The sequence below is a fragment of the Dipodomys merriami genome, unplaced genomic scaffold (genome assembly GCF_024711535.1).
Source record: "Dipodomys merriami isolate MVZ:Mamm:240054 unplaced genomic scaffold, mDipMer1.0.p SCAF_14, whole genome shotgun sequence".
Taxonomy (NCBI): domain Eukaryota; kingdom Metazoa; phylum Chordata; class Mammalia; order Rodentia; family Heteromyidae; genus Dipodomys; species Dipodomys merriami.
The window spans coordinates 33993455-34014953 of NW_027202715.1; the positions used below are offsets into that span (position 1 = coordinate 33993455).

Consider the following 21499-nt stretch of genomic DNA (forward strand, 5'->3'; position numbering starts at 1 on the left):
ATATGACTTGTTAAGCCAGTTCTGGCAGGAAAGTCCATGAGACCCTTATCTCCAATTAACCAGCAAAAAAACAGAAGTAGAAGTGTGCCTCAAGTGGTAGAACATCAGTCTTAAGCAAAAAAACTAAAGTATAGCACTCAGGCCCTGGACCCAGTACACACACACACACACACACACACACACACACACACACACACACACACACACACACACACACACACACACACACACACACACACACACACACACACACACACACACACACACACACACACACACACACACACACACACACACACACCATCCAAAACTTTTAATAAGTGCTCAGATGCTAAGACAGTGTTATCAAGGGTTTGTTAGGTTACCCATTTACTTGTTATTATACAACTGACCTGAGCCAGAGTGAGAGCACTGGCCAAGCAAATATACCCACGCCTTGACTAAAATTCAATTGAGTTTGGTACACGTGTGTTGAAGTGTTGTTTTAGAACTTATGCAATTTATTTTGTGGACATATGCCTACAGGAAAATTTTAAGACTTGAGGGTTACAGATTTGCCAAAGAATGGTCTATTCACAACAAGATGCCTGTTCTAAAACTTATAAACAAATGAGTTAACCCAACGTCACATTGTCCCAAATAACACTAAGGTCTTGCTGCATGATAGGCACTGTGCTAAGAGACTTATACTCACTAGTTAATAGTTCTCATAACCTACTTTTATGGCAATTTTACAAATAATGTTTAAAGTTTCTGTGACTCATTCAAATATTAGTTAGTTGATCTCCAGCATGCTTTGTAATTACAAAGAAAAATATTGTTAAGAATAGTTTTGAATAAACCATGTAGACCCCTGGAGATTATAGCCTGCAAATAGCTAGCTGTTGTTAAACAAATATCCAATGACTGAACAAGTCCAATTTATACCTTTATCTAAGATTTTCCTGTATTACAACTGGCATAAAACTGATATTGCTGATGTTACTGATGTTTTTAAGTGATTAAAATACAATAGTCATTTTCACAAACAGGCAAGAAGGTACAAAAAATGCATTTGAAGTGCATTTTCATAAAACTGGCAAAAGAAAAGAAACTCTGGCATTTATGCGGGTTAAGAAATGGCCACTATTTAACTAGTTTGATCCTCAGAAATGCTTGATATACAAAGTGATATTAAATAGATCCTACATCTTTGTCCTTGCTCCACGGCATAGCTTTGAATGTATAGCAGCTAAAGAGTGTGGCAAATTTCACAGATTTCAGCAGTACTTATTCTATAGACCTCCAGTTCAACTTTGAATCCAGTGACTGGATTCCAGGGCCTAAGCATAGCCCTGTATCCTAAGTATCTTCAGGACAGCTAGTTTGTCTGTTCCTACTAATGCCATTCCACTGACTTCAGAAGAAAAAAGTCGGTAAACTTCTTTTAATACTGTTCCTTCTTTCTTAATCTATATCAAGACAAAAACCATATAGGAAATACCAGTTATTTCTAGTCCAGTGATTTGGGGAGTAACTTCCAGCAGCTTTCTAGCATTGTACTCTTTCATTCCAGGAATGAGCTTTCAACTCTAAGACCATGAAAAAATGGTTAAAAATTAATTCCATAGAAAGAATAATAAGTAATGGCAAATAAAAAGATTCTCTGATGGGAACACAGTATGTATCATGTTTTCATTACCTTCTTTCAAGTGAGATATAACAACTTTAATTCTATTTAGATAACTGAATTCATTTTTCTAATTGTGCATTACAAATCAAATAATCTCAGCTAGATGTAATATACTGCTTACTGTTTCAGAAATAAAGAAAGCACAGATGGTTTTATTTTTCTAAAAATGAGTACTAATCTAATCTTTAGAAACAGATACAAACATACTGAATATTGAAATGATATGATTAGACACTTGTCTCAATACAATCTGGGCTAGGGAAAGGGAAGTTGGGCTTCTAATAGAAGAAATAAAAATAAGATCAAAAGCAAGTTTGTAATTAGAGAAGTCGCGTGATGACTGCTGAATAGTACAACATACTGTGCTCTCTAGTTTTCTATCATGTTTGAAATTTTCCTAAAGTTTGATTTTTTTGCTTTTTTTTTAAAACCCCAGCAGTCTTCAAATGCAGTAAGAGGACAAGTGTACACAATCAGTCACCTTTGAAGCAAAACTTGAGCTGGGGAAGTCCCTGTTTTGCTTTCCTGTTTATGAAACTACACAGATCAAGCTTCTTTCCTACCTGGCTACCTGCCTTAAGAAGAAACAAATGAAGAGATTCAAGCCATCCTATCCTAACATTTCAGCAATGAAAAATAACAATGACTAATTTAGTTATGTGAGTTAAGGTAAGTTATGACCAGATTTATATTTACTAAAGATATAATTTTGACATTTCCCAAATCACAATGAACAAGTAACTAGAAATCAAATCTAGTTGGCTACCTGCCTTAAGAAGAAACAAATGAAGAGATTCAAGCCATCCTATCCTAACATTTCAGCAATGAAAAATAACAATGACTAATTTAGTTATGTGAGTTAAGGTAAGTTATGATCAGATTTATATTTACTAAAGATATAATTTTGACATTTCCCAAATCACAATGAACAAGTAACTAGAAATCAAATCATTCCAATAAAAACATACCAAATTAAGTATGAGTAAATGATATGCCAACACCTCTTTTGTGTAACCACTATGTAATCTAGCACTAAGCTAACTATATTCTCCATAGTTATTTGGCCTTGGACTCATAATTCTCCTGCCTCTGCCTCTAGCCTGCTGGGATTACAGTGGTGCATCCCTACCTCTGGCAACTTCATAGTCCTAAACAAAACTGACTAAATAAAATGTTACCTAGTTGTGATTATTCTGGATCAAAATGAGAATAGGAAGAGGCAAATAAAATGTAAGGCAGGTGTGATTCAAATGAAATTCTACCCTTACACTATAATGAGCTTGAAAGACTTGTGGAATACTTTTTTTTTTTAACCTTGTAATGCTGAGGGATTAAACCCACGGCCTGTGTCAGCTATCCCTGAGCTTACTGTACTTCAGATCTTGAATGCATTCTTTGATAAGGACAAATATCCTTCATCTAACTTTTCATCTTCTAGCATCGTCACTCTTAGAAAGGTAAATGTTGTTCACTTTTCCTCTAATTCTCTACTTCATCTATGAACTATGGCCCTGTTACTGGTAGCCTGGTAAATGTTTAACAACTGGCTTTTAAAAAATAAAACCCTGGTTTCCAGTGCTTGTTAATGGTGTAAATATACCTACCATGCCCAAAATAATGGATGCCCAAAAATATTGCAAGAAATTAGGAAGAAATGTGTGGAATTAGTCCCTACTATCAGAATAAGCTGGCTCTAACAGACCATTTGGACTCCTGGTTTGTCTAGGATAGTTTTAATTTATGTCTGTGGTCCTGGTGTAATTAGTAATGGCACCTCTACTACAATTCAAAAGTGTTGAGGAAGGTCGAGCAAGTTGGTGCACACCTGTAATCCAGCTACTTGTGGGACAGAGGTTGAGGATATCCTATCCAGATTCTAGCATAGTGCTCATCCCAAAGGAATAAAAACTCATTAGTCCATATGGATACTCTGGGAACCATTAAATCACAGAGTTTAAGGCCATCTAAGTAAATCCTTTCTTGCCTTCCTTGTGACAATCCAAAAATCCCTCTTCCATTCTTGCATTACTACTTACTAGCAACTCAACTGAATGATATGGGTGAAGTCTGGCAGACAAGATTATAGGTTTTAGTTTTTCACAAACAGCCAGAGGAAGAGTTATGGTAATATAGCTGTCTTCAAATACCTAATGAACTGCCATGTGGAAGGTGGATTAGATATATTGTAATTCCAAATAACACAGGGTTATGGGGCAGAGACTAGACTTTTGACATAATATAAAGAAGAACCTCAAAGAATGCCAAGATGACCCAAGAACTGGATGGAACTGTGTTGCATTTTGAAGTCTTTTTCAATTCTTGTAGTTCTGAAAAAGGAAAAGGGTTTCCTCTTCCTAATCCTTTACATCTCCCAGGGCCTATCAGCCTCACTCCAAGACTGAGATATCAAAAAGTCAAAATCAAGGAGGGACATTTCCCTTTTAAAAAATAACTTTGCCCAAACACTAACTTAACAGTCAAATGAATCACAGTCTTTTTATTCACTAAGTTGTTGTCAATGTCACTCTCAGAGCAAGCTGCATTTGTTCTCAGGAATGACAATGGGGACTTGTGACATTACCCTATGTCCTGCTTTTAGAAACATCAGAGGGCATTAGCAAAGCTTCCTGATAGAGATGATGGATCAAATATATTGTTTTATATTTAAGGATACTCGGAAAAATGGTTCCCACAGGATTCTAAGTATGAACATATATTTTATACACACTTTCTCTGTTTGGTCTTTATCACACCTGATGAGCACTACTATTTCTATTGGCAAAGTGAGTCAAGAAGAGGCTAAGAATATCACCTAGGCTACACCATTAGTAAACAGTGAATGAGAACCTGAATCTACGTGTGGTGGTTCCAAAGCTCTTTCCACTATGGACACTCACTTCCTGGGAATCCATGAGGTTTGCAAAGTCAAAATCCTGAGCGCTCTGTATCTCCACTTGTAGATACTGGGAGTCCCTCTCATAGGGTGCTGGGAGCAGCATTTATTTGATGAAATAACTTGTGTAAAGTGGTTGGGTCTGTGCCTAGCCCACAGTCAATTAAGTGCTTCTTATAAATGCTGGCTATTATTTCTTCCAAAGACTGTATGCCAAAGTTGTATAGCTGTCTTCTAACTGTTGGAGAATATATTTCCTATTTCCAACTAAGTATTATTATGATAGAAAAGAAAACTAGCTGGCAACACAGATTGACCTGGGTTCAGAGTTTGCTTTATTTCTCTAAATATCTCTTTCTCCACCTGAAAAATGGAGAATGTGCACATGTGTTTGTGAAAGTACATCAGGAACAATGAACATATAAGCTATTGATCAGAGATAGCTACCTGCATCCTCAGCAAAACAAAGCTACAAGCCAAATGTGGCATAGGTGCCTGCAATGCCGGCACTCAGGAAGCTAACAAAGGAGAATTCCAGACTCTGTTGCAAAAATAAGAAGCAAAAAATACTACTTACTGTCACAAGTTTCTCCACCCCCTTTACAAAGTATAGAGAAACCTGTTAAGAGGATCAGAGCACCATTTTGATGTGTCTGCTTCTAAAAATAATATTCCTTTGTCCTTTTGAATCTAGTGCTCTCAAGTATATTCCTAGGTACATACATCTACATACATGCACATACCTATGTACATGCACACACATGGCTAATGAACTCTACGCAACTAAAAGATGTCATGTTAGGTAATGAGACACCAAGTTTACCAGCTGCCCTGATCTAGCCTATTCTAGCCTACTTAAAAATTCTGTATACCACACAAGGTATACCAAACAGTTTCCATATCTAATTCAGAATGATGTCATTCTAAGAGATATGTGTGTATGTATGTGTATATATGTATATATATGTAATTAAATGTGTTTTAAATGTAATTAAATGTGTTTTAAATGTAATTAAATATCTGGAAAAAAAAAGGCTAGACATTGTGGTGCACACCTGTAATCTCAATACTTGGAGGCTGAAGCAGGAGGATTGTTGAGCATTAGGCCATCACGGCAACCAGGTGAGTTCCTGACTCATAAAAACCATGATTTACTTTCACGGTAACAGGTTTTTATTTCACACACACAAATACACATTGAGGTCTGGCTTTAATAAAAACTAATACTGTCAGTAAAAAACACAATTTTATCTCTGTACTTATTTTGTCTCCAAAACCATGACAGGTTTTGTTTACTTGCTTGTTATATTTTCCACATGTTAAGAATTAACACTACTATTTCCATCTTTTTTCCTCTAATTTTTATTGTAAAGGTGATATACAAAGCTGTTACATTTACACAGGTCAGTTACTGAGTACATTTCTTTTTGAACAGTGTCACCCCCTCCCTCATTTTCTCCCAGTTTTTTTTTCCTTCCAACACACCTTCACTCGATGTTGTATAGTTCATTTCCAACACAGTGCCTAGTATCACTATTTACTATTTCCGTCTTTGGTTATCATGCCAAACAAAATATGCTTTAGCTAGGTTTTGCGGCTTGTGCCTATAATATCTTCTTCTCAGGAGGAAGACAGTTTAAAATAAATTTGAGCAAAAAGATAGATAGATAGATAGATAGACAGACAGACAGACAGACAGATAGATGTGTCCAGGGTGGACAGCATTCTCCCTTCCTTATTTCACAAAATCATCAGGAACTGATTTTGCTGGGGGTGAGGGGATGAGTGGAGGCGGAAGGAGGGGGTGCTGGAGATCAAACACAGAAAGTTGAAACTGCTAAGCATGATACTTTACCACCAAGCTATTTATTCTCCCAGTCCCTGATTTGATTTTTAGATTGCAGATTACCTCTTCATTGAAAGGTCAAGTTTAAAACTTTTAATTAATCAAAAAATACTGAATAATTTCCTTGTTTTCAAATATGAAGTATTTTAATGATATTCCATTCTACACAAAATTTTACCAAATTAGAAACATACCTGTTGCAACATGCATTCCAGAAGTACTACCCTGTCTATCCTAATACACATCTAATTTGGAAAGGGACAGGAATAGAATGTAGCACATTGGTCATTACGAAGTAGTTATTTGGATGGCTTGATGCTTTATCACCAACCTATTCTGACAGTTTAGATTTAAAGGACTCAAATGTTCCTTGTAATGATTGTTCCTATAAGGTCTATCTGTCATCAAAAAGAAAATAGAGATATGCTCTCCTTTACGTAGATTACCCTGTAAGAGCATCTAAATATTAACTGATTGAACAATAAAATAAATCCACTATTAAGAAATTTTTATAGTGAAATGGGCAGCTAGTATGTAAATTTTCAGAAAAGTTTGCAATACCTGAGAAAAGTAGACATGGCAGGATAGCCAAAAAACCAACTTAGATTAAGACTTTTAAAACTTTATACAAAAAAACCAATCATGGTCATTTAAAAATGAGAATTAAGATCTTTCTGTAAAAAATACAAATCTATTTCATTTCTGACACAGGATATACAAGCCAATAGTTATATTCTCTTGTGTTTTACAGTAATTCCTATGGATATGCAATCACAAGTGAAAGACAGATTAATTTTTTGTTTTTCTTAATGTAATTGGTAGAGATTATATTTTCAATTTCTTGAAAGTATTTCAAGGAGTATTAAATACTCAGTTAAACATTGATTATTCAAGTTGACAATAGTAGATAAAGCTCAATGTATTTCTTTATATTTTAGCTAGTTTCATTGCAAACTCTAGTATAATTTGTCATTATAGCTCAGCGAACTAACTAAAATGCGGTTAAAAAAACTAAGATTAGCAAATCCTAAGTACTAGTTCATATTAAGTTCTTATAAAAGTCAAAATGTAAAACAAAAGTTAAGTAAAAAATCGGTGTTACCAGTCTTATAACCATAACCAAACCTGCTATATGGTTCCAAAGCTCCACACAAAACCTTAACTTTCAACCTTAACATTTCAGAACTACAAAATTCAAGCACTGGATTCACCCACAGTCACGCAAAAGATTTCAACCCCTCAGAAACTTTAATTCGGTGCAGAAAAGCTAAGAGTCAGAAAAAAATAAAAACAATAAACAAGAAAAAAAAGTTACATCATTTGATAATTGCCAGGCTTTTACAGAAATCCAAAAATTTGTCTATTTTCCAACACAATTAACATAGAATAATTTATATGCAAAAGAGCATGTTTGGATGCAATCGATTATTAACATACATTCTACTTACTTTCCTTTCTGCCATTTATAAGCTTCATTAAAGAGACCCCAAAAGAGGAAATCGGCTGTGTGAAGATAAACTGGATCTACAAATTTACATTCCAGAACGTCCAGCAGGGAAAGTACCCTTTACAAACTACCATTATATATGCCAGGTTCGATTGTGAAATAATGCACTTCTGGCTTTCGACTACACATTACAATTACACTCAACTCTACCACCCCACCATGCATGAAAAAAAAAATCCACCTCCAATCCCTATTGGTCCACCTAGTTCCGGCCCACATGGTATCAGAAGGTGTGTCCCTCCCAACAGGCCATCTGATTGGCTGCGAAGAAACAAGGCTTAATAGGCTGTGATTTGGGGGATTGTCAGAGTCCACGCCTCCAGAACTGGGCTCGCCAACAGACCCAAGACACTGGCGGTTACTGTGCCTGCTGCGCTCGGAGAATAAGTCAGCCTCCGTGGTGCCGCAAGCTCGCTCTATCCACACTCAATGATCCCACCAAATGCTCACCGAGTGCATTTTCCCCGCGACCAATCAGAATGGCTGGCCGTGCGTCCGCCTCTGTAGAACCGCGGCCCCTCGGTGTCCAGTCGGCCCATTATGCGGGTAGGACCAAGCAAGGGGACAGGCTCAAGCAATGACCTTTAGTACTGGGCGTCCTAGGAAGCGTCCGTCCCGAGCTGCCCTCTCGATCGCGGGCGCACACGGTGCGCCGCAGCTCCAGCCCACGCCGTCCCCAGTCCCCAAACCCTGCGCCAGCCTCGCGCCGACGCTCCCCTCCGGCGGGACTTACGCGGCCGGTTCTTCTTCCCGGAGTCCATCCTCCTCCGCAGCCGGCATTTCTTGGCCGGAGAGTCATGCTGCGGGAGCAGCGGCGGCGGCTGGAGCTCCGGCAGGAGCAGGGGGCGCGGGGGCGCTGCGTCACCGCCACTCGCAGAGCCCTGGCGGCAGAAGAGCTGCTGCTGGATTGGCGGCTGGTGGAAGCCGTTGTGCAGCAACCCATTCACGGCGGCGACGCCGGTGCCCGCGGCCGCCCCTGGGGAGTGCGCGGCCGGGCGCTCCGGCTGCGCGCCGCGGTCACCCATGCCCAATGCCGGCGGAGCTGCGCGTGGGCTTCGGCTCAGGCGGCCTCCCTGGAGGTCATGCTCGGACGTCTTTCTTTCCTCAGATCCACCCCGCTGCTTCCGACTCAGCAGCCGCAGAGCCGGCGCCGGGGGATGGCGAGCTGGGCGCTCCTCCCCTTCTCCCGCCGACTCCCCCACCTCCCCCGCGCCCTGCCCCCCGCGCGGCGACCCCGCCGCGCCCGCCCGGAGCATTTCGGCCTCCGGCGCGGAACTGGGGATCGCAGCGCAGCCCCAGCCAGGGCCTCTACGGCCCGCCTCCCTTTGATCCCCAGGCCTTGAGACTTCAAATGCAGCTTCTTCCTCGCCTCTCGGACCTGTCCCCGCCACTGAGCATGCCCAGTTCTGCCCGCCACCGACACCGACGAGTTTCAACATGGGGAATGAAGTTCGCAGGGCTTGCAAAGAGGAGATGGGCGGACTGGGCTTTGTATGGCAGAGCCAGCCGAAAGGGTACTGGGTGAGGTAGGCTCGAAGAGAGCCAGCAGCTTTAGAAGGAATGCAGGAGAAAAGCCAAATGTTTGCAGAGGTCTGAGGTTTGCTAATCCTGTCCCCAGTGGGCTAGGTACCTTTGCAAGGTCATTCATGTTGCTACCCCACCTATAAATGTGTGTGTGTGTGTGTGTGTGTGTGTGTGTGTGTGTGTGTGACAGAGACAGAGACAGAGACACAGAGACAGAGAGAGACAGACACAGGCACAGACACACAGAGAGACACACAGAGAGAGACCCCACTCTCGCGTTTCCTGAAGTGACCAAACTACTCAAGGCCTGAGGGCAGGGAGGTTATTTATAGAAAGGGAGACAGACTTGCACATAAAAGCACATAGAGTGCATTGCCTTTTGCAGAGAGGAAACCTGGGAATACTGTGAAGGGCAAAAGTAGGCAGGATTTCACCTGGTGCTGGAAGAGACCTTGTAAACAGAAGTAATCGCAAACTATAAAAAGCTCTTTCCTCACCCAGAAAGAACTTGGAGAGACAATATCATGTTATTTATAGAGCAAAGTTGCCTCTGGCTTTAAGAAGGGAAAGCAGCATTATAGGGTGGTCATCATTTAGAGTTAGCCTTGGGATGCAATTCCAACTTAGCCACCAAGCAATCCACATAAAGTCTTGCTCAACACACCTAGCAGTAGGGATCCAGTCTGAGTATGCTCAGTAGGAAGACAAATTGCGGGGAGAGGAGGGTGAGGATCTTAACAAAGTTATATAATTCCTTGAGGACTCTGTTTTTGGTAAGTTAATAGGGTTGTTTGTTTTACCTAAAAGTATTGTTACAATCTTGACACAATCTAGGTTCTCAAAAGAGTTGTATAAAATTTTGAACAGAGTATAACTATGGGTGTGCCCCAGTGGTAAAGACTTTGGCCTAATATGTACAAGGCCCTTGGTTCAAATTCCAGCACTAGGAAGAAGAAAAATTATAGGAAGTCATTGTTTTAGACTAAAAGTCAAAATGGTATCATTGATACTAAAATTCCAAATCACCAAACTGAGTAGCTGTTTGTTTGACTTAAGAAAACCAGGATTAGAGATAACAGCCAGAAACCCAAATATGCCAACTTCTATGGTCAAAATAGTGAATTTGCCCCTGCCTTCATCCTTTCCTAAGAGAAAAAAGAATATCAAATTATCAGTTTAAAAACAAATTCTTCTGTCCCCACCTTACAAGGGAAGTAACTTTGAAATGATCGATTTACTTTGTTTTTGTTTCTGTCTTCTTCAAACCCTTCTCTGCTTGAAGAAAGACACTCCTCTGCTTGGCCCATTGAAATACTTCTATTTCAGGGAATGAAATGTCCAATCCTAGAATTGAAAATAATGCCAATTAATTAAGGTCATTAAATTGTCAGGTTTATCCTTTGACAGAAGATAGTTATGTTTGCAACTCACCCTTCCTTTCAAGTCAAGGGAAACAAGGCATATAGGAGATTGTGTGTGATATTTTCCATCATTTGTACCACATCTACAGAGGGGTCAGAACCTGGCAAAGATTGGCTGGCCACTGCACTGCCATGTCCCTTGGCACTGTACTTTCAGCAGTATCTAGGGTTTATATCCTTGTTATGGGCTTTTTTCCCCCCTGCAGAAGAATGTAAAATCAGAGATATTGAGCCATTGGGACCACTCACTTGAGAGCGCATGCTTCTACTTCTTTATTTCAAATAAGGAAATAGCTAAGAGAAACAGCTAAGGTGATTGAGGACAAATAAGGACTCAACCCTAATTCTCAACTATCTGCTTCTTTGACTTATGCTACTTGAAAGCATAGAGAAATCTTCCTAGGTGATCTAGCCCTTATCTACCTCTCCCTCATCACTATTCTCCATGAGCTCCTTTCAGTTCTTTACAACTTGAATCCTCCCCCCCCCCATACTCTCCTATTTCCCATCTGCTTCTTTATTTGTAACTATAAGATACATCCATTCCATAATCATAATTAAGACAATAATGGAAGAGTTCACATAGGAGCCCAGTACAGTGCTTTGAAACAATAACATATTATTTAGTTACTATTCCCTCTACTCTCCACTGTACTGGGTACTGTAAGCTTCACTAAGGCAGATAACTCTTATTCATCATTGCATCTCTCAGAAGCTATGGGTAACCATTTGTGACTAAATAAGTGACTTACATCCTCACTTTCTACTGAAAATTTGCTAAAAATCCCTATTTCCACTTTCAGTATTCAAGCATTTACTGTTCAAATTCCCATATCTTGAACTGAGTCGGCTAGGAAGCAACTTACATCAAAGATGCAAATAGAAGTTTTGGTATTGCTGTGCCTCCAAGCACATATTCTCTTCAGCTTGATTCTCAAGCATGGTGAAGGAGGCCTGAGCCAAGTGGCTCACACCCAGATAGATCAGAAGTTCTGGTAGGGGACAGACAGAATGTCTTAGACCTGGCCTTCTTTCCTCTCACCTTTGACAAGCTGGTCCCTGGATCAGTTACAACCTGAATGTAATAGGAAGGAGGTAGGTGGCATCCCACAGGTTTATTTATGGCTGTGTGTAGGTGGTGAACTTTGTGCTATAATGTGCTCTTAGAGTAGTCTGGAACAAACAGTGTTTGGAAGAGAATGAGAGCAACCCACAAGCCACTTTTCTCTCTGTTCCTTGGCCATTAATTTATCAATCATTAAGTGTGGACAGTGTGGTAAGTCCTAATACAGGTGGCTGGAATACAAGCACAAATTAGATGCTTATATTGCCTTCAAGAGGCTTTATTTATTTATTTATTTATTTATTTATTTTATTAAATAAAAATTTATTGCTTTTCCAACATCAGTGTCACCTAGGAATAACCTAGAGTTTTAAAGCTTTTTTGTTGTTGTTGTTGTTTTTAAGAGATGACATTTGCTACGTTCTCTTATGGTTCAAGCAATCCTCCTGTTTCCACCTCCCTAGTAGCCTGGACTACAGATGTGTGACATTGTGCCTAACTCTATGTATGTGGGTGGGGAAGGAGGTGAGGTTGTACAGTGCAAACTGTAAGCCAGCAAGCAAATAGGACCAGGTCTGGGGACAAATTTCAATAACAAGTAGCAGCAAGGCTACATAGTTGGAATTTTATCTACTAGACTTGGAGCTAGGAGTATTTTTATGATGCAAATTTAAGGAAGAAAAGCTAAGTTGTTTACATTTATTAACTGCTAGGCAGGTACTTTCAGGAGTACTCAGAGTTGCTGGCCCTTTAAGTGACTGTTATCATTCATTCAAGTTCTTTTCTTTAGATGGGTCCCTCTAGAGAAATCTACTAGAATCCAACCAAAATCAGAATCATTCTGACTAAAATAAGCTTTGCTCATTATCATAATAAATTCTTCATCATGACGCATTCTCATCTCCCATTTTTTAACATGAAATGCATGAAGAAGCATAACTTCCAACTGAGTATACTCAGGAATGTGAGGACAAGTTTTGCATGTATGAATATGCATGTTTCTCCAATAAATGACCCTGGTCTTTTTTGTTCAGGGAAATATACTGCTAAGTGTGCTCTCCTTACTTATACCAGTAATAGTCTTTTTCTTCACTCTTTATCCCCTGGTTATGTCTATTGGCTTTGTACTTACCAACAAGTGATTCTTGGATGTTTGTTTACACCTCATAGCCTCTTGAAATTAAACTTAGGACATTTGAGAACGGTTCTTTTAGTGGTTCTAAAAGAATTTATAGGATCATGAGTTTGTGACTAGCCTGAGCAACAAGGGAAAGAAGGAAGGAAGGAAGGAAGGAAGGAAGGAAGGAAGGAAGGAAGGAAGGAAGGAAGGAAAAAAGGAAGAAAGGAAGGAAGGAAAAAAGGAAGAAAGGAAGGAAGGGAGGGAGGCAAGGGAGGGAGAAAAGGAAGGGAAGGAAGGAGACTAGGTCTAAATAACATGGACTTGTTCTCACAGCCATCCCAAGCCTTGCAAGGTGGAAGGGGCTTTCCACCCAGTTCTGAAAAGCCTAGAAGTGAGAGAAGCCATTCATTGAATTGCAGATGTCATGCTGTTTAGAATGTTGGCCCTACATCCTAGATGAATTCAACTACATATTACAAATCCCCAGCCTCGTTCTTCCTAGATTCATATTTTCATATCCAACAAAAAAATTAGTGTTGAAAAAACAGTGATAACACACCATTGCAGACCATTGCTAGTTTTGCAGATTTTCTGGAACCAAACTCCACCTTTTAATGATGTATCCTCATGAGACAATACCAAAAACAGCATTGGGGACAACATCTACAGATTAGAGAAGGAGAGGATTGATTTGAATTAATGTATACTATTGTCTTCTCTACTTATGTTTCTTCTTATTTGTTAGTACTAAAGAATTAAAAAAAAATTCTTAAGCAGGGGCTGGGAAGGTGGCTCAGTGGTAGAGCGCTTGCCTTGCATGCATGAGGCCCTGGGTTTGATTCCTCAGCACCACATAAGCAAAAAGAAAAAAGCCTGAAGTGGTGCTGTGGCTCAAGTGGTAGAGCACTAGCCTTGAGCTGAAGAGCTGAGGGACAGTGCGCAGGCCCAGAGTTCAGGCCTCATGACCGGACCCAAAAAAAAAAAAAAAATCTTAAGCAGACCTTCAGTGTATGTAATTGCACAGTACATTATTTGCAACATGTACTGAAGTAAGGAGGCCAGGTCTGGCCAGTGCCATATTGGCCACATGGTGGATTGTAGGGTCTGGCATCTTGTATTCATGCGGAGAGAAGGAACTACCCCTCCCCCCATCACCTGCCTCCTAGGTGATGGGCATGCCCAGACCCCTGGAGGCAGGGGCAGGCACTTGGCTGATAGGTTACTGAATCTGTCAGTCCAGTGCCTGGGACTGGGAATTTCCTGAGGATCTGCCCCCTGTGCCGACCTATTAAGGCCCCAGACCAGCCTAGCCACCAGACACCATGCCACATGTGTCTCTGTGATTGTGTCCTGTCTCCTGGCTCATTCTAGTAATCATGGCTCTCCATTAGAGCTGAATTGGCTTGTTGGTATTGTTTTTATTATTTCTTTCCTATTTAGCATGTTTCCTAGCTGTGTTATGTGTATTTGTGTGCTGCAGGCCTTTGTAACAACTGGCAGTCTGCGGCCTGTTAACTGTATAATAAAGACTCCAATATTCTATATTTTAAAATGTGGCTTCTGGGATGATTTACCTTACAACAGTACTGGGGTTCAATCAAGGCCTTATACTTGCTAGACAAGTGCTGTGCTAGTTGTGCCATGTCCTCAGTCTGTTTTACTTTAGTTACTTCTAAGGAAGTCTTTAATTTATACCTGGGCCAGCCTGGACTCCAATCTCCTCCCAGATATGAGATATGAGAAAGATTTTGACCAATCTCCTCTGGTAATCAGCCTTCCATAATATTTAATCACAGGATGATAATTGCTTTCTCTTTAGTATTCTTTCATGCTAGTTACTTATCTCTCTGCTTACTTTTTCCTTCTAGCATTATATCGAAGATACTCTTGTTGCCTAATTAAGTTTTGATTTTGTTTTAGTTTCTGGTCAACAGAGATGGAAAAATATGGAATCAACAGCTGCCACTACCAATAATAACTGCATGCAGAAATGAAACACATCCCTCAGGAAGACATTTCCTGTCAGTCATTAATATTTTCTGTGTAACTAGTAATTAGGACACAAAGATGGATGGGGTGTGGCTGCCTAAATATCTGATAGGCTAAAATTAAAGTGACCTCAACTATTGGGTATACTTTCAGAAGGGGAATAGATTTACCAAAATTACCTAACATTTACTGATCCCTTCCATGCTATATACTGTACTAATGGTGGTATAAATGCTGTCTTTGTAATCATTATTTCTTGGGTGTTATTATTATCCTCATATTCCAGACAACAGGCTTAGAGAGCACCATTAATTTGTACAAGTTCACAAAGTAAAAAATAGCATCACTAATATTTGAACTTGGGTCTGGATAGCATTAGAATGTATTGTGGTATAAAATCTTGGAGACTTTGTCTCAAATTCCTATCATAGAACGTCTAGAACCCTTGAAATTTTTTGGTTGAAGAAGAGTCTTTTGTTATGAATATAGACTTTATTGTAACTGAATTTATACTAATGAAGTGAGTTAGGTTGGGCCCCCTAGGTAGTCTCAGAGTGGGGATCAGTTATGAGGAAGACCTCAAGTGCTTAGAAAATAAAAGATTTGAAAACTTAAGCCCACCCAAGAACTTTCAGAGAGGGGATGACTGGAGAGTAGACTTTATTAAAGCTCCTGAATATGAAATTTGATGTGCTTCCTGGTTGTTGAACACATAGTGTTCTTGGAGGGTAATTTTTCTCTATATCCTGCACTGTGCATCCCTTCAATCTGGTTGTTGATCTGAATCATTTAGAAATAAATGAATAGCAAAATGAAGTGTTTCTTTGACTTCTAGCAAATTAGTGAATCAAAAGAAGAGGAAGACATGGGATTACCAATTTAGAGCCAGTCAGAAGCCGGAGTCACATCTGGGACTTGAAATTAATGTTTACCTCTGGGTAAACATGTTATCTCTAGGAAAAATAGTGTCAGAATTGAGTAGGAAACTTAGTGAGTATCTATAAGAGACTTGTTTGGCATAGGGGAAAATCTCTTTAAATCTGGTCACAGAACTGTTCCGTGTTAGTGCAAAAGTAGACAAGTCTTTTCCTTTATTCTTATACACTTTATATCACTCTGCTGTAGTGCCTCCCAGAAGGCAGTACATCTCCTATTACCTACAAACTTTTTACTATGGTTGCAAATCCATGATGTAATATTTCACAGCATTTTTTCTGGGGTGCAGTACTGAAGCTGTCCCTTAGCTTTTTCGCTAAGGCTGGAACTCTACAACTTGAACCCTACCTCCACTTCTGGCTTTTTGTTGGTTAATTGGAGATAATCTCCAGCATTAAAAAAAATTCTAGATATGTCCTAGTTAAAAATCTCTATTTTGTATATTTACTTAGCAGTATATTTTTGACCAAATATATTTAACTGATGCTACCAATGGTAATATTCCAAGTACTAATCTTACATAGATAAGCAAAGGAAACAAGTCCCTGCCATCATGGACATGCATTTTTTCCTAAGGAGACTGAAGGGTAATATAGCAAGTAAAGAAATCAATAAATACGGGTATTAAGTGAAATATCAAATACAATAATGTTAGATACAATAAGTGAAAGAAGAGGTTCGGTCTATATAGGAATAGTTAAGAAAATCATATCTATGCTGAAATCTGAGAGTTTAGATGTGACCTGTCTATAAAGTGATTATGGAAGAAATGAATCTCTGTGCATGCACATATATGTGTGTGAGTCTTCTCTCCATAATCAAAGTCCCAATATTTTTAGGATGTTAGTGACTATGGTATATGCACAGTTCTTTAAGAATGATAGCAGTGAAGAGAGTCTTCAGCACTTTGCACACTGAGGTTTGTCTTATAAATGAGGCAAACTTTTCCAGACACAGTTCCCTCTAAATAGTGAAGTTTACCAGTTACAAATAATAAAAGCTACACATAAGTGGGGACAAATTGTTTTGCCTTCTATACTCATACTTAACCCAGAATACTTCTATAACCAAAATGTGTGGGAGTCCTACCTATCCCCTACATATACACCAAGCAATTAGCCATAGATACAAATAGGTGTCCTAAACCTAAATTTCAGTTGGGTTCTAACACTATTCTGTGTCAGTGTCAAATCTGACACCTAATGGGGACTGACTCCCACAAGGCTGCTCCTTACTTCAGTGGCTAATTCCAAGTATCAGATTGGAACCTATACTTCTGACCAACCAGCTATTAATCAGGGTTCCCATGACTAGATCCTCAGATCTAATTATTTATTAGAACATCTCACAGAACTCAAGGAAACACTTTATTCATGCTTACCATTCTAAAGGATTCAGATGAACAGATGAATGTAGGGATGCATAGGGCAAGGTGGGAGGGGGAAAGCGGGCACAGTTTCCATGCGCTTTCTAGATATACTTCTCTGAAAATTATATGCCCAAATTGTGTTTCTTAAAACCTCTAATTAAAGGCAGAACACTGGGACTTCTGCTTCTGCACTGCCTGCCTGCCAGATAAAACAGCAGCTGTGCAACCTCCTAGTCAATCTGGTCTTGTCGATGTTGCACTGGAGCACCACTTAGCCCATTGATAAGACCCAAACTAAGGACATCTGGGATGTGAAATCTTCAGCGTTCTTCTAGTATGCAATATAGCATACTGTAAACACTTGACATGGAGTGAACTCATCTTTTTATTTAACACAAACCTTAATATAATTTTTTTTTTTGGTCCGTCATGGGGCTTGAACTCTTGGCCTGGGCGCTGTCCCTCAGCTCTTCAGCTCAAGGCGAGCGCTCTACCACTTGAGCCACAGCGCCATTTCAGGTTTTCTGGTGGTTTATTGGAGATAGGAGTCTCAAGGTCTTTCCTGCCCCGGGCTGGCTTTGAACTGCAATCCTCAGATCTCAGCCTCCTGAGTAGCTAGGATTACAGGCATGAGCCACCAGCGCCCGGCTAATATAAAATTTTGATAACTAGGTAGTATGATTGTGAAAATTTTCTACATCCTGAGAACTTCCTTAATCCCAGGCACTGGAACAGTCAGTCATTCTATCAAGTATACAAGTTTTAACCCCCCTATGTTTTTCTCCAGTTGTATTGATGTTAAAAGCAGTATCAAGCAAGTAACAACACTAATGATATCTGTTTTCTGTTCTATCTCTAAGGTCACTCACAGGATTAAAACTGAGCTCCTCCCTGGAGTGGCATTGTGATATATATATATATATATATATATATATATATATATATATATATATATATATATATATATGTATATATATATTCATATATGTATATGATTAGGAAGCCATCAACATAACAGTATTGTATTTAAAGCTTGAAAGTAGTGATGGCTCAGTGAAATATGCAGGTATAGAAAAAAAGAGGATCCAGAATCAAGTCATGAGAAATATTAGAATTTATCAGTGTATTGGGACAAGAAAGGAGAGTGAACATGGTGATTCTCATAAAGAAGAGAACCAATATAGTATGGTGTCATGTAATTTAAACAGGAGTTTTTTAGAGTCTATGTGAGCTCTGGGTGGCTGAGAAATAGAATAAAATGAGAAAAATAAGGAGGATATTGCAACTGGTGTCCTAGGTAAGAAACAGAGGAGTGGTAGAGCTGGAATTCAACTCTGACAGAACTGGAAGATGAAGTAGTAGACAAGTAGAGTTAATTTGTATAGAACCTTTCTTGAAATCTGCTGTGAAGGGAGCAGAGGAGCAGGGAAGAAACTGGAAGACTAGGGGTTAAGGCAATATTTACAAAAATGAAAGACCAGGGAACATATTTGAATGCTGATGGAAGGTTGATGAAAGGTTGGGACTCAAAACATAAATAGAATTCTGAAATTTAGTAAGTAGGATACTTTCTCCATTGTCAAAAGAAGAAAGAATAAGTAGATTAGCAGAGGCAGGGATAAGTCTAGGCTTAGTGAATGAATAATGAGGCAATTTCCTGATATTTTGCTGTAATTTGGGAACAGACCATGAGCTTAGAGTGAAGGAAAAGAGGCATAGGGGTTTAAGAGAAAAGTATGTAACATACTAGGACATCATTTTTTTTTATAATGGAGTACTGAGTGACCATATGAGGATGGTAATAAAAAATTAAGATGAGCCGGGCACCTGTGGCTCATGCCTGTAATCCTAGCTATTAAGGAGGCTGAGCTAAGAGGATCACAGTTCAAAGCCAGCCTGGATAGGAAAGTCTGTGAGACTCTTTATCTCCAGAAAACTGGAAGTAGCGCTGTGGCTCAAGTGGTAGAGTGCTTGCCTTGAACTGAAGAGCTGAGGGACAGTGCCTAGGCCCAGAGTTCAAGACCCAGGACCGACAAAAATAAATGAATGAATAAATAAAAATAAAAAATTAAGATGTTCAGTAATCAATAGCTGTCACTATTATTAAATACTATATAAATAAGGCTTATTTACTCCTTGTACTGAGCTCCAAAGATTACCAGATATAAATCTACAAAGTTAAGTGTTGGTGTCCTTTATTTACTTACTGTCTTACTTACCAACTTAACTATTGTGGTACTTGGGATCAAACCCAGAGCCTGATGTTTGTTAGCTAAACTCTGATCTACATTCTCATTTTATAGATAAGCAAATTCTGTCCAAAGTCATGTAACTAGTTTAGGGAACAGATTTGGATTTGAATGTAGATTAAAGCTAGAGCTTTCTCTAATATACTAGGCAAGTTGAGATATTATAATATATCAGGCCAATCTTCTTTTGCTGGCTTCCTGGTGTGCTGGAATTATAATATGTCATGTCCAGTCAGTCATTTTAATGTTTATTTTTGAGGCAGGGACAGGAAGATTGAGAAAAAAGAAAAATAATTGATTGGTTAGATTTTGTGTATGTGTATAAGGATTAATAAGTTAAAACTGATCTGTTTGGAAAATTTGGCTGCTAACTTTCTTTTTTAGTTTTTTGTTGGTCGAGGGGCTTGAACTCTGGGCTTGGGCGCTATCCCAGCGCTCTTCAGCTCAAGGTGAGCGCTCTCTACTTGAGCCACAGTGCCACTTTCACTTTTCTAGTGGTTAATTGGAGATAAGAGTCTCACAGACTTTTCTGCCTGGGCTGGTTTTGAACCATGATCCTCAGATCTCAGCCTCCTGAGTAGCTAGGATTATAGGGCGTGAGCCACTGGCACCTGGCCTGGCTGCTAACTTTCTTATCCTGATTTCTCTTAGAAAGTGAAATAAATGGTTTAGTTTCAACTGGGTGACTGGGAACTTTAGATTGAGTTTGATTTTTTTGTTTAATATTTAGGGCCCAGTGAAGGAGTCTAGTTGAAAACAATGGCCTTCTGTAATTTTTATTTAGCAGTAAGAATGAAATTTATTGTCATCAATGATTCTCATTGAAAAATGTCTTTTGAATCCTATGGTAGGAAGAAAGATTTTATTATTAATAGTTGTGTGTGTGTGTGTGTGTGCTCGAGCGTGCGCAGGCACACCAGTACTGGGGCCTGAACTTATGGCCTGGGTACTGACCCTTAGCTTTATCTGCTTAAGGCTGATGTTCTACCACTTCAGTCACAGCTCCACTTCTAGTTTTTTGGTAGTTAACTGGAGATAAGGGTCTTAGAGACTTGCCTGCCTAGATGACTTTGAACCATGATACTCATATCTCAGTCCCCTGAGTAGCTAAGATTAAATGCATAAGCTGTCAGTGCCTAGTGGTGATTTATTTACAATGACATTAAATAACATTCATTATGCGCCTTATTTTGTGTGTCTGGAATTTTAACAGGGCTTAAGAGTAATCACTTAATTTCTTTTCATGATGATTGGGATGGTTGAAATGGCTCCAAATGGTTGGGAAGGTTCAGCTGGGCTTGGATGTCTGCTGTAGTCTTAAAGTTTGTGTCTCACCTCCTACTCATATGTTGAAATCCTCATCTTTAATGTGGGAAGGCCTCTACTGAGTGATTAGATCCTAAGGTAGAATTAGTGGCCTTATAAAAGAGGCTCCAAAAAGCCTTTCATCCTTTCACCATGTAAGAACAGAGTGAGAAGTCAGGAACTTCGAAGATGGCTCTCAGCATTCCCTGCTCAGACTTCTTGCTTACAGGTCTCTGAGACATGTTTGCTTCTAAGCCACCCAGTCTCTGTATTACATTATAGCAGTCCAGAGGGACAAAGGCAATTCTGAAACATTAATTCTGGCTCTACATTGAATTTTTATTGTGTCTGTTGAAGCTGACATATTCAAGATAAAGCTATCTTCTTTGTTTCTGTCACTGGCATGGTTGGAATTGGATAGCTTGATCTGGGTGCTCACCATTTTCTTTCCACATAATAACTGTCTAGTTTGGTTTTCGAGTAGTTAGGCTGAAGTTGAATAAGTTTCAAACAATGTAGATTCAAGATGGGTGCTGGTGGCTTATACTTGTATTCCTAACTACTCAGGAGGCTGAGATTTGAGGATCACCATTCAATGCCTGCCC

At 39.4% G+C, this 21499-nt stretch overlaps 1 protein-coding gene across 4 annotated transcripts in view; it reads right to left on the reverse strand.

Annotated features, from left to right (window-relative positions):
* Positions 1 to 21499, reverse strand: part of Pank1 (pantothenate kinase 1) — a 92753-nt gene that overhangs the window by 39662 nt on the left and 31592 nt on the right. The window contains exon 3 of one of the 4 annotated variants that reach the window (XM_070021170.1): positions 10681 to 10786. Coding sequence is in view for 2 of the 4 variants with exons in the window: in XM_070021168.1 (XP_069877269.1) it covers positions 8652 to 9357 (706 nt within the window). In the remaining 2 variants the exon portion in view is untranslated. Of the gene's footprint in view, positions 1 to 7859; positions 8470 to 8651; positions 9532 to 10644; positions 10787 to 21499 lie in introns of those variants that run through there. The other 3 variants (XM_070021171.1, XM_070021168.1, XM_070021169.1) reach the window with 3 other exon arrangements.